We start from the raw sequence: 12,365 nt of genomic DNA, 5'->3' as shown, positions 1-12,365 counted from the left end.
GTCTGCTTGTACAGATGCATTTAAAGGTGATAATGCCCCTGAGCATATTCATGATTATAATTCCTTGATTAACTTGCTGTTTGGGAAGATTACTGTAGATGCCAAGGCAGTATTAAAAAAGATCATTTTTTCCTGGGTGAGTTTGATGAAGTGTGATAGAAACATGTACTTTTTAATTCAAATGTCTAACCTGTTGCATTTGCTCATGCATATTACTTGGGAATTCCTTGCACAGCTGCTATCAGTTCTCCAGCACCTAAATGCCCTGGGATTTGCAAAATATCTTTATTCCTCTTCTGCAAAACAATTTTAATAGCTTCAGGTCTTTTCTTTTTCATCCCTCCAAGTTTCTAATCATAAAGAATATACTTCCTACTAGATGTCCTCACAAGGACTGAAACTGGGATGAAGAGCCTGAGGACATTTGCCAGTCTCTCTATACTTGCATTTTAGCTTAAAATTAAAGCTCTTTGTCATTTCACTCTTCTTATAATCTTCACTCTTAAAAGTCCCTGAAGTAGAGAATGCTTTCTCAGTAGCACTGTCTACACGGACTGTTAGGGTTACCCTTCAAAACATACAATTCACTTGCCAACTACAGCAAGAACCTGAAGGTTCATATTCTTCAGAGACAGAGGTGTCTGCGTGGTGGATTGTGCCTTCTAGATCATCACAAAATGCACCAAAAAGTTAAAAGGTAGATAAGCAGTCCAAGTGAAGAGCTGAAATTGTAATAATTCAAGCAGGTCAGAGTAGACTGCAAATGCAGATAGCTCTTATATAACACATATAAAACATACATGTTTTATACAAATATATAAACCAAATTGTGATCATGACACAGAGGTTCCTCTGGCATCTCTCTGTCCACATTTAGTGCCAGATTTTAGTGCTCAGAATTCTTCCAAGGAGTTTAGATCAGACCTTTTGTTTTCAACACATTTCAGAACTATTCAGAACTATTGCCCAATGCCACCATTGATAAGTTTAGTGTCTGGAAACAGGCTGCTATTTGCATAATTTACTTTATATCATCTTAAGACAAGTTTTTACTGGCTTTTTTTTTAATTGCAGACCAGACTCCTCTCCTGCCTTCAAATTACGGTTTCTCAAAAACCTTGAAAGACTGCAAATAAAATGGCTATTGTCATATTGCCTGTTTACATTCATGTTTATTGTTTCTTCCCCAATCACTCTTTTATTGAATATGTTCCTGTTAGTTTAGTTTATGTTACCTGAAGTTTTAGAAAGCATTACAAAAAAATCCATAAGAAAGAATAAAAAATATATGCAGTAGGATTTCAGTTCATCTGATTTACCTTTAGCAATATAGACTGATTTTTAATGTGGTTGAGATTTACATAGCAACTTTGTATCAAATTAGTTCATTAAAAACATGGCCAAAAATGGATCAGTTTGTTTTTGCTTTTTTTTCATTTGTGAAGATGTCTGGCTTAGGTTTATCTAGTGGTGATTTGGACCCTCATCCTTGCCTTATTTTTCTCTCCTCTTCTTAATTCTCCATGTCAGCCACACATCTCTGTTGTTTCTAGCAGGAATTGTAATTAGAAGAAAATCTTGTTTTCTCCTACTGTTGTGTCCATACTTGGAGGTGAGGACACAAGAATCCTGATCAGGATCTCTGACTACAGTTAGGGCTCAGAGCATTTATTTCTAAGCCATCTCCTGTTCTGTATACTATTTCTCTGTTCAGTCCAAAATCTCAAGGATAGTCTCATAAACACAAAAGTGGTCATGTAAGATCGGAAAATTCCAAAGAGCAGCTCTGTATGTGCAGCTCTTGCTGATCCTCTGCTGTTAGCTCACCATGGAAACAAACCATGCTGGAGCTTCATGATACTCAGTTTATGAGAACATGGTGTTATTTGAAATGTAGCAAGGTGTTAGACATCACAGTAATCCGAACTTGGCATGCTTTCACAGGAGCCACACAATCAAATAAAACAGGGCTGTGAGACATTCTAGAGATCTTCTGTGTCCCAGAGCAGAATGGGTGCTCTTAACTGTTCCCTAAGATGCTTCTTGAACAGGTTCAGTGATAATGCTTTTGCAGCATGTACGCAATTTATTGTACTCCTTCATTACTCTACCATTGGAAAGTTTCTTTATAAATTTAATTAAATCTCTTTGGATTCAGTTTAAGGCCATTTTTGCTTGTGTTTCCCATGAAATACAATTAATTTTTTCTGTGCAAGAACTTGCTGATGACTGTTACCTCTTTAGAGTTGGGGTTAATTCCTGTTTTTATGATTAGACTTCTGCCATCCTATATGTTGGCTATTGACATCTTTATACCATTCCTACCTGCCTGCTGGTAAAATGATCCACCTATTTGAACAACTGTGTCCCAAGCTGGGTAAATTTCACTAACTGAGTCTTTAGAAGATTGAAGAAAGTATCAGTTTTGTATGGCACTTTTGTTTTTATATCCCAGTTGCTTTTATCATAATAATATGACAGGATTTTTTTTAATGTCTTGAATGCATGATTTTCACCATAGCTCTATGTATTAAATTTAAGATTTCTTTAAATTATACTCTTGTAAGAACTAAAACTCAATAATTAGAACTATTAAAGCTATTTAAAACATCATTTAAATTTATAAAATCAAATGTGAAAACCAGTCATGACCTTTTTCTTCTCCACTGATAATCAGCTGGATATTTCAGTAATGGCTTTTGTGCCTTCCTCCCATACACTAAAACCTTGATATGACCATCTTGATCATGTTTCCTTTCATGCTTACAATCTCACTCATTCCTCTGGACATGGATTTGAAGGGGCCGTGGTAAATCAAATTGTTATCATTCAAATATTTGGAGCCCTTTCAATCAGTGACTCTTTAATGGATATGTAGTTTCTTATACTTGGATTGGCTGAGAGAGTTTGATTAGTACAATTACTGTAATTTTATTTAATTTTGGTACCATGTAGATCCATTTTCTTTGATGGGTAGTTTTGGTTACTAGCTTGCAAGGAGGGTATCCAGATGAGGAATCTGTGCTTCTGATACTTGGTGTCAACACTCCTTTACCAGTGAGCGCAGAATGTAATTTAATTGAAAATAAATTGTAAAGATAGATGTATTTCATTCTGACTTCTAAATGGCTAGGGCTATTTTAGGGTAAAATTGTTTTGGCATTTGTTCTTCACATGTTATTTTACCTCTCTGTATTGCTTAACAAAATTAATCAGTCCTCAGATCTGTCCTCTCAAACTTGAGGTTCTATTCTGGGAATCTTGCTGTTGGCCAGAACAAAATGTTAGCATGCCTGCTTCCTTCTGCTTTGTATCTACCTCACTTCTTGGTTTAGTTTATATCTTGGTGATGATTTTTTGTTAATAATTTGATTAATAATCTCCATGTTTAATTCATTTTCTTTAATTTTAAAATTTCCTTTCAGATTTCTATCTGTAAAAACTCTTGCCTTCTAATAACCTTCTAACAGTTGCAATGCTTCCTTTGATACTCTGTTTCTTTCCACTCCCAAAGTTGCTCCGAATTTTGATCTTAATACACATGGGGCTGCCCTTGATTTAACTTGCATCAGTTCCTTTCTTATTTATAAATTATCAAATCATCTGTTATTCTACCTAAGTCAACACTGCTTTGTTTCTGACTGCTTTAATTGAAAGTAGGTTTCACAGCCAATAAGGAAATGTCTACAATGTACAAACTTCAAAGAAGTTTTTTAACCAACTCCTCTCAAATCCTATGTTTGCATTCTACCTATATGCATGATATTAAATAAACTTAAAATAATTTAAGGAATTCTCTTATTTCTGGCTTCACAAATGTGATAACTGCATGGATTTTTTTTTTCTTTGCCTGCACACTTATTTCCAGCTTTTAATTTCAGTTAGCAGATTTTCATTGGAAATAGATCATACCAGATTTCATATGGAAATCTGGTACGTGCCGCCATTACCACATTTTTTTCATGTAGAACTAAGAGATTAGCTCTCCTGTTTAACTATTACTGTCCCAATCTTTTAAAAATCACATCCCATGGAGTAAAATAGCAGTGTCAGAATATTTGTGAGCTTGGATTGCTGGCTTTTTATGTGTGCACTGTTTTGTTGTTTTTGTTTGTTTCTTTTATTTCATAAATTAAATTAGTCACTGTGTAATGTAAGGAGTAGCAAAGAAGTAAGAGTAGATTGCTTCTGTGTGTACAAAAAGAAAGTTAAGTTCAGGCATGTGGGATGAAAGAAAGGAGATTGTCAGGTTCAAGCACAACTTTGGTGTTGTGAGCCCCCATCTCTCCTAACCTTTGACACTTGCATTCTTCAGCTGGTTTGAGCTTTGGAGAAAGCATTTGGATTTGCTGTCAGGCACCATGTTAAGTGTGGTCTGACATGGAGCCCTAATGACCAATGCAGTCCATGTCTACAGGGATGACATTCCTGCTAATGCTGCCAGGAATTGAAGCATGGAACTGTTATGGGTGTTTTGTTTCTAGTTCTTGGTCAGTCAAATAATGGGCAGGGAAAATTAAAGAGTTGTTTTTGCAGAAGTCTTTAGAATCTATTAAATTGGGTTATAGGGAGAGAAGCTAAATTGGCTTTCTAAAATGAAATATGTAAACTGCTAATTCCTAATGCCCTGTATTTATTTAGCATCCTTCACACAGGAAAAAAAAAGGAAGACACTAAACAAAAAAACCCGCAACCAAACAACAACAAAAAATGCCAAAACAATTAGAGTGAAAAAAAATCTGGTAATTAACTATTATTTTTCACAAAACTAGTCTAATTACAAATCAGTCATGGTGAAATGAAAGGTCAATAACTACAGATGCATAATTTCTCTCTGATAGATTGCTGTTTGAAAATAGGTTTATGAAAATTATGTGATTAATTTCCTTTTATTAAACAGCATTATAAGATTTCATGTTGCATTTATCACTTTATTACTGTTACTTTTTCTCTTCAACTCAAAATTAATCCTGGATAACATCAAGATACAACAGAAGTTCAGGTAGATTGAGGATCATTTCTTCTACTGGCGTTTGTGTTGCAGGGAAGACCACAAATCTGAATCAAAATCAGAGCCTCAGTGTACTGAAACTGGCAGTATCAGCCTAAGAAAACAAACCACACACACACACCATCACCCTTGCTGCTAAACAACCAACCAACAGCAAAGTGCTTTTAGTCCAAGGAAATGAGAGCCATATCCAGACATATTCTTATGTTTTCTGAGCTGAAGCACTTGAGGAATGTAAGTATGTAAGTTAAACTGTGATCCAGAATGTCTTTTTCTACTTGCTCCCAACCCTCAATGTGCTCTGCTGTTTTACTCTGAAATTCCCCAGGCATGAAGAGTTGCTTTCCTGAACAAATGAAGAATTTTCCCAGCCTTGGAAAAGCTGGGCAGCCTGGAGATCCAAGAGCCAGGCAATCATTTGCACAAATTCCTGTAGCGTTAATGTAGCAGATGTTTTCAAACATATTCGATGTTCACTTAATCCTGCCCTTAGGGTTGGGCTTAGGACCGCCTTTGGTGGGCACTACCACTTCTTGTCCTCCTGTCTGCAGCCTGGTGGCAGGAGTACTTGGGAATGTAATACAGTCAAAAACTATTGCCTCTTCTTCTGGAAGTTTCAAACATTTGGATCTCTTCCAGGTCTGTATTCTACTATTAGGCATGGCACCCTAATCTAATTTAGAAGACAGAAAAACCTTTTTGCTTGAGTATTGGCATAGTCCGATGTTGGGTTAATTGAATGAAATCCTTCTTAGGGAATATCTAGGTTTTTTTAGGTAATATATTCCTTGAAATTGGTGCCAACAGCCTTAGCTGTCTGTTCTACTTCTATAGGCAAACACTGTAAAAATTGTTCAGTCTATCTCTTGTAGGTAAAATCAGACAGGTTGTGTGGTTTGGATTTCTGTTACACACAGATGGACTTTCCAGTGTGGCACATTTGTCCTCAATTTTCTTTGTGTGGCTTAGAGAAAAAAGAGAGTTTTTCACTGGGTAAAATAGGAGTTTGCTTTCTCTATCGAGGCTTCTGGAGGGACTGCTCATCTTAAATTCAAGATTCTTTGACTAGTGCTAGCTGCTTTGCTACTCCATTTGGAAAGATTATAAGCTTCTGTGCTGACTGACTCTGATACTCATCAGAGAACTTTCTGGGCAAACACAATCAGTGAGAGACAAAGGTTTAGCCATATCATTTGAGTGCTGTTAGGAAGACTTAAACAATGTTGTCTTTCAGTCACTATCTTTTGAGGGGTTTGTACAACTATGAGTAATTCTGGGATTCTTGTTGGGAGCCAGCCAGAGAATAGGCCCCGAGCAGGTTATAAAGGGTCAGAGGTTCTCCTGGAGTGTTTTTTATAATAAATGTAGCCATGTAATAATTTGGTTAACTTGTTATTCAACCAGTGCAGAGCAGTCTTTGGCCTTTAATCCAGCTTAGCATGTTGATATGTTTCGGTTGCATAGTGCTACCAGCGAGATGACTCTCGTTTGACATATTCAGCCATTTGGAAACTTAGATGTTCAGAAACTTATTTTACGTTCAGCAGGAATGTTAGGGTATGCAGCCATTTGAAAAAATAAAATAGGTATTCAGAATTAGGGATGAAAAGAATCTGGTCGACTTCTGGCAAGTGTTTTGGTTATCTGCAGAGTATACACCTCTTGTCAGTATAAATAGGGAGTGCCTGTATAAACATTCTTGTTTCGCCTGTTCCACATAATAGTTTCTTGTATCATATTTCTTTTGACCTCGCTATCTGAAACCAATTACAGGAGATCCATTTGGGCTGCATCTATTTTCATAAGAAGCCCAGGCAGCAGTGTTTTTCTCAGAGATGAATATCAACATCAAATATCCTTCTGAGTGCTTTGTTATTTATGTTTCAGAGAGATTTTGTAGCCTTCAGCTCTCAAGAATGTGTCACGCTGTGCTGTTTATACATTGATGATATTAATGGGCATAGATGTCATTTTTCATTTTAACGTCTCAAATGCAACAGGCTGATAGGTTAAACATTCCTGGTTTTAAAGGAAGGATATGAGTGACATCTGTTTCCTAAAAATACACATATATTTAATTTCTAAAAAACAGAGTAATAAGCTTACCATCTTAAGGTGACAGCTTTCACTTTATTAAAATGGTCAAACTTTAAAAATAATTTTGAATCACGCTTAGATCAGACAGAAGGGTTTGGAATACAATATTAAAGGAAGTTATATCTCCTAGTAATACTGCCAACAAACAGCAAAGTCTACCGCAATTTATCAACTTTAATAGTGTGAGTTATATGCAATTATTTTCATTTCTGTTCTGCTTATGTTTTAGCTATGCCAAAGCTTCGTAGTAAATATTAAGAAGTACTGTTCCCAATAAATATTTTACTAGAAGACACAGTGAGTTCTGGAAACCATATGCCCAAATTTTCCTTCCTATATAGCCATTACTTAAAGCTTCATAATTATTTTCATTTACGTAATAAAAATAATTTCTAATCCTCAGTTCTTTTTATGGCTTTTGTCTACATTGGATTTTTTTAATAGTTTTACTAATTTATATAATTAAGGAAAAGTTCCTACTAAATTTGAAACAGGTGTTATTGGGAACTAGATACAATTTTGAGTGCCATAGAATCTGTTCTTTCTGCACTTAACTTGAGGTGGGACTCAACATAAATTTGATTTGTCAGATTTATAAGCATCTGTTATTTTATCTTCATTACACTGTTTTTAGATCACGAGTTATTGTCAGAGAAATTTATAAATGATACATGGGATGGGTGTTTACTGGAAGTGTAGATGTTAAACTATGAATTTTGTAAAATACTTTCAAGTTGTCAATTTATTTTGCAAAGATTTAATAGCAGCAAATGAATTTTTAGAACTATTGTTTTACAGTCTCATGATCTTCACTTATGAATAATGTCAGTAATAATGCTTTGAAATTAACAGTATTTCTGAGAGGTTGTTTACTGTGTAGCAAAATGTAAAGTTAAGCAGCACACTTGGAGAAAAAAATACTATATGATGACTGCTCTAAGAACAAAGGCTGACAGTGATTTCTCCTTATGAGTTTTAAATCATCTCTGATCTCTTGAAATTGTTTTCTGTTCTTCTTCTATCTCCTGTGTTTACAATAATCTAAACTGCCACAATAAGATCACTGAAGTATTCAGGTAGTCATCATTTATAAGACATTCTGTATTAAAAGATAAGCCTTTACTCCTTTAGAGATATCCCAACCAGCACATATGAATCAAAATAGTTTAAGTAGTAGAGCCTTTTATGCAAGCATATCCTGTTGTGCTGCCTTGCTTTTTCATGAAGTGTGACTCTTTTTGTAGTTAGCTGTAGGAAGTCACACTTTCTTAGGCTCATTCCACAGGAGTATGCTAGCCACAATTTGAAATCAGTCTAGATTAAATCTAAGCTACAGCAGGCTATGATTCTCTAATTTTCAAGTACTGTAAATGTACAGATTTACTGGATGTTTACTTGCTTGTTTTATTGTATTGATGTGAAGACACTGCTGCTGAGGAAGATTAGGATTTCTGCAACTGCCAAAAATAAAAGATTATTGTGTCTATTTTTTTTTTTTTTTTCCATTTCCTCTTACTCCAGATCTCTTCTCTCATTCTCCTGGCAGTATCATCCCAAGTGGTGAGGTTAGTTTGCCTGTGCAATCTCATGAATTCTGGAGTGCAGTAGTTCTCTTGCTTCCATTCAAGTTTTCCTTTTGGAGAGCACTAGACATTAAAGAATACAAATTTGCCACATATCTTCTGTTTGTGATTTTAATCTGTTTTTGCTTCAACCACTGCAAGAATTTGGGACCAAATCCTGGTGCCCCTGAAATCAACAGATAAATTTAACTCTGATCTCAGGCAGAGAAATACTGTCCTTAAGGATATGCTCAAGAACTGTGAGTGCAGAAGAGATCATGCACCCAGTGGTTCCTTGGTAACAAAATATTTCAAGTGCACTTTTAAATATGTTAACTTTTTGTTTATTTTTGGCAGAGAGAAGATAGTTCTGTGTGTCTCATTGCTTAGGTTCAGAGGAATGTATACTCTTTGTGTAGCTGACCTGTAATTACTTGAGAATTTGATGAAACAATACAGAGATTGTTGTGGGAATGTCTCCAAATGTTAAAAGTCTGCTCTGCAAACTTTGTACCAGGGCCTTCTATGGGGAGACAAATCAATGTTGTTAGGAGATGGTACTAGTGCATTCACTTTGTTTACTTTGGTTTTCTATGTCTGCCTGCCTTCTCAGAAAACTTGCTTGGAGCCAGACTGTAGCAGCCCTCTCTCTGTCTTTTCATAATTGATCAGGGGATGACTGCCTTCCCTGAGGGTTAAGACGTGGCAACTTTTTCTGTTTGCTCAGCATCTCAATGCAGTAGTTCAAACATTGTTCACACCAGCTGGCAGTGTAATGCCATATGCACATCTTGTCAAAGCAACTGTTGTCATGGATACTAGAAACTATCTTAAAAACCAGCTCATTTGAGTCTAATCAAAATTGTACCTTTCTTTATCAGTTGAGAATCTTTATTATTTTAGGGAACATTGATCAAATGGCATTAGTTGCAGTACATTCCATCTGCAGTAGGTTTTAATAACAGAAATAACAGTGTGATGTATTGTAAAGCTATAAATGCTATTTATTGAGCTGATTTTTCTAAGGGGAAAAAATGAGTTCTCCAGGTAGTTTCAGTGGAAATGTTTTGAATCACGTTTTTTGGTTTTGCTTTTTTTTTTTTTAATTTCCAAATAAGTACCACTTTATAACACTTGATATTTTAGAAATAATTTTATAGGGAAAAATAATACGGATTAGCATTCTTCGGGTAGGTAGAATGTTTGTTTACATTTCATATGTTTAACTGTATTTGGCTGAGTTGGAATGAAAACGTAAAATAAATGAAAACATCTTCTATTTTGATTGGTATACTGTCATCCCTGAGCCTGATCTGGTTGGTTGAGTAATAATTTCTTTGTTCTCTGATTTTCCTAAGAATGCAAATTAAAACCACTCATTTTTATTTGGCATTAAAACTGTACTCCTTTTTTTTTGTCAAAGGAGAGGTTTCTCCTTGAATTGTAAGTACAAAAAGTGTTTTTAATCTTCAATGAATATCCTTATTAATTCACTTTCAAGATAATCTGATGTTGATTTGTCAAATTTAATTACAGCTTCTGGTAACACTTGAAGTCTACTTGCTTTTACTTCAAATTGTAATACGAAAATGCAAATTGAATGATAATTTGCAAGGGAGTGGGCATTTTAGTTGAACACTCAAAGACAAGTTCCTTGTGGAAATGAGGCTATTGATGCAGTTTATGATTTTTCCTCTTCAAGCACTTCAAACAAATTAACTTTATTTCCTGCAGGATTTCATGTACATCCATAAATTCTAGTGAAGTCTTATATATGTACTTTCAGAATATTTTTTTTAATGTTTCAACTAAAAAAAAAAAAACAACCCTGAAGTCTGAAATATAGCAAATACAAATCGAATAGAAGGGGATTTTGTTCATTCAATTGGACTTTTACCTAAAATTAGCAATGAGTAACTGATTTCTTTCTAGGAATTGGTTGAATTTATTTACTTTTTTTTTTTTTTTTTTTTTTTTTTTTTTTTTTTTTTTTTTTTTTTTACTTTTAGGCACTCCAGGCAGCAAGGCAGCTGCTTTTACAGCAACAGACAAGTGGACTGAAATCTCCTAAGGGCAGTGAGAAGCAGAGACCGCTGCAGGTTAGTGAAGTCTCCTTGCTTTTGGGACCTTGGTGTCAGGAGGAGCGCGGAGCTGGCTGCGGGGTGTGTGGCTGTGCCTGTCCCCTAAGCCGTGTGCCTGCATATTCACACGCTGCTGCTTACTTCACAGCGAAGAACCACTGCAGGATGCAAAAGCCTTTTGTGGCTGTACATGCTTAAAAGGTCTGAGACTAGGTCTGAGTTCAGTAACTGTGCTACATTAATTCTTTATAGACATGTTACAGGTGTGGTATGTGATTTTTATATGTACATGGTTTAAGTTGTAAAAACATGTTAAGACTAGGAGCAAAACAGTATCTGTGAAAAAACAGAGAAAAGCTAAATACCTCACAGTTACTATGCCTAGGTGACAGAGAAGTGTTCAGAAACTTACCAACACAAGTGCATGAAATTATGAAAGCTGCTTCTGCCATTTTGGAAAAAAACATATGTCATGAAATTTCACATTAGGATGTTGTTGGGTTTTAGATTATGAATGAGTAAACAAGAAGTTCTGCTATTGAATAGCTGTTTTAAATGCATTAGTAAAAACATAAAAAGAGTTTTATTCCTAGAAAATTATATCAGTATGGTATTTTTATGAGGTATTAATCATTTATTCTTAATGCAGAGTCCCATATCAAATTGCATTCTGCTGACAAAACTTGTTCTCTTTTGTATATAGACCAACATGGGTGCTTAACTGCTGAATTGCATTTTATTGCAGACAATTTTATTTTGTTCAGGAAATTAAAAAAGTATAAATCCTACCATTCTCTTCCTCACATGGGTTTTTCTGGGTGTGCATTTATTCTCTCAGGACTTCCCCTGTTTTCTGATGGAGTAGGGTGTTTTTATCTCATTTTTAGTTTTTGTCATGCATAATCGAGGACCCCAGGCACTAGAATGTATTTTTTTTCTCCACCAGGGAAATGTTGTGAAATTTGTTCACTTGTGCAGTTTCTGAATGTTATTCTCATTGTCTCCTTTTCTTTGTGAAACTTAGTAGAGCAGTGTTGGACACAGCAAACAGTTCTACATTCCTGATCAGCTCTCTTCAAATACACTTCTAAGGTTTTATTTATTTGCTTAGAACCAAACAAGAATTTAGGAATATGGCTAAAGAAAATGGAAAAAAGGAAAACAGGACATGATGGCATCCTGCCATGCTGCAGTTGTAGTCCATTTCTGGCTAAGGCTGAGTCCTGGGACTCCCTCAACTTCCCACTCTTCACCCTTGACTTTGCTTTGTAAGTGCAAATTCACATTTGCTGGGTATCAAATACCTTCTGCACTGAAGCTACATAAGACGAGTAGACATAAAGGTAGAAGCTTATCAACTATGTGGGCTTTTTAAGTTTTTAAAGTGGAATTAGTGACCTTGAAGGGTTGAATCATGACAATGATTGATTCAATGAATATTGTGAAAGTGCTTCATTCTGCCAGCTCCTCATTCTGAAAGGCAACCTGGGTTGTATAAAGAGTGTACAAGATCCATCTAGCCCTATGTTCTGTCTCTAAATTGGCCAGAACCAGGCACTAAGGAAGTATATGAAACAGGCATAAATAGTGGTATTTTCCCAGTATGTGTTTTCC

The 12,365-nt window shown here is 35.5% G+C and overlaps 1 protein-coding gene across 1 annotated transcript in view; it reads left to right on the top strand.

The window, feature by feature from the left end:
* Nucleotides 1-12,365, top strand: part of FOXP2 (forkhead box P2) — a 390,491-nt gene that overhangs the window by 260,732 nt on the left and 117,394 nt on the right. Inside the window, exon 6 of the mRNA XM_059473417.1 lies at nt 10,680-10,769. Coding sequence (XP_059329400.1) covers nt 10,680-10,769 — 90 coding nt within the window. The remainder of the gene's footprint in view (nt 1-10,679; nt 10,770-12,365) is intronic.

The sequence above is a fragment of the Ammospiza nelsoni genome, chromosome 5, assembly GCF_027579445.1.
Source record: "Ammospiza nelsoni isolate bAmmNel1 chromosome 5, bAmmNel1.pri, whole genome shotgun sequence".
NCBI lineage: Eukaryota > Metazoa > Chordata > Aves > Passeriformes > Passerellidae > Ammospiza > Ammospiza nelsoni.
Note: the sequence above shows the minus strand (reverse complement) of the source record. Positions and strands in the feature narration are given on the sequence as shown.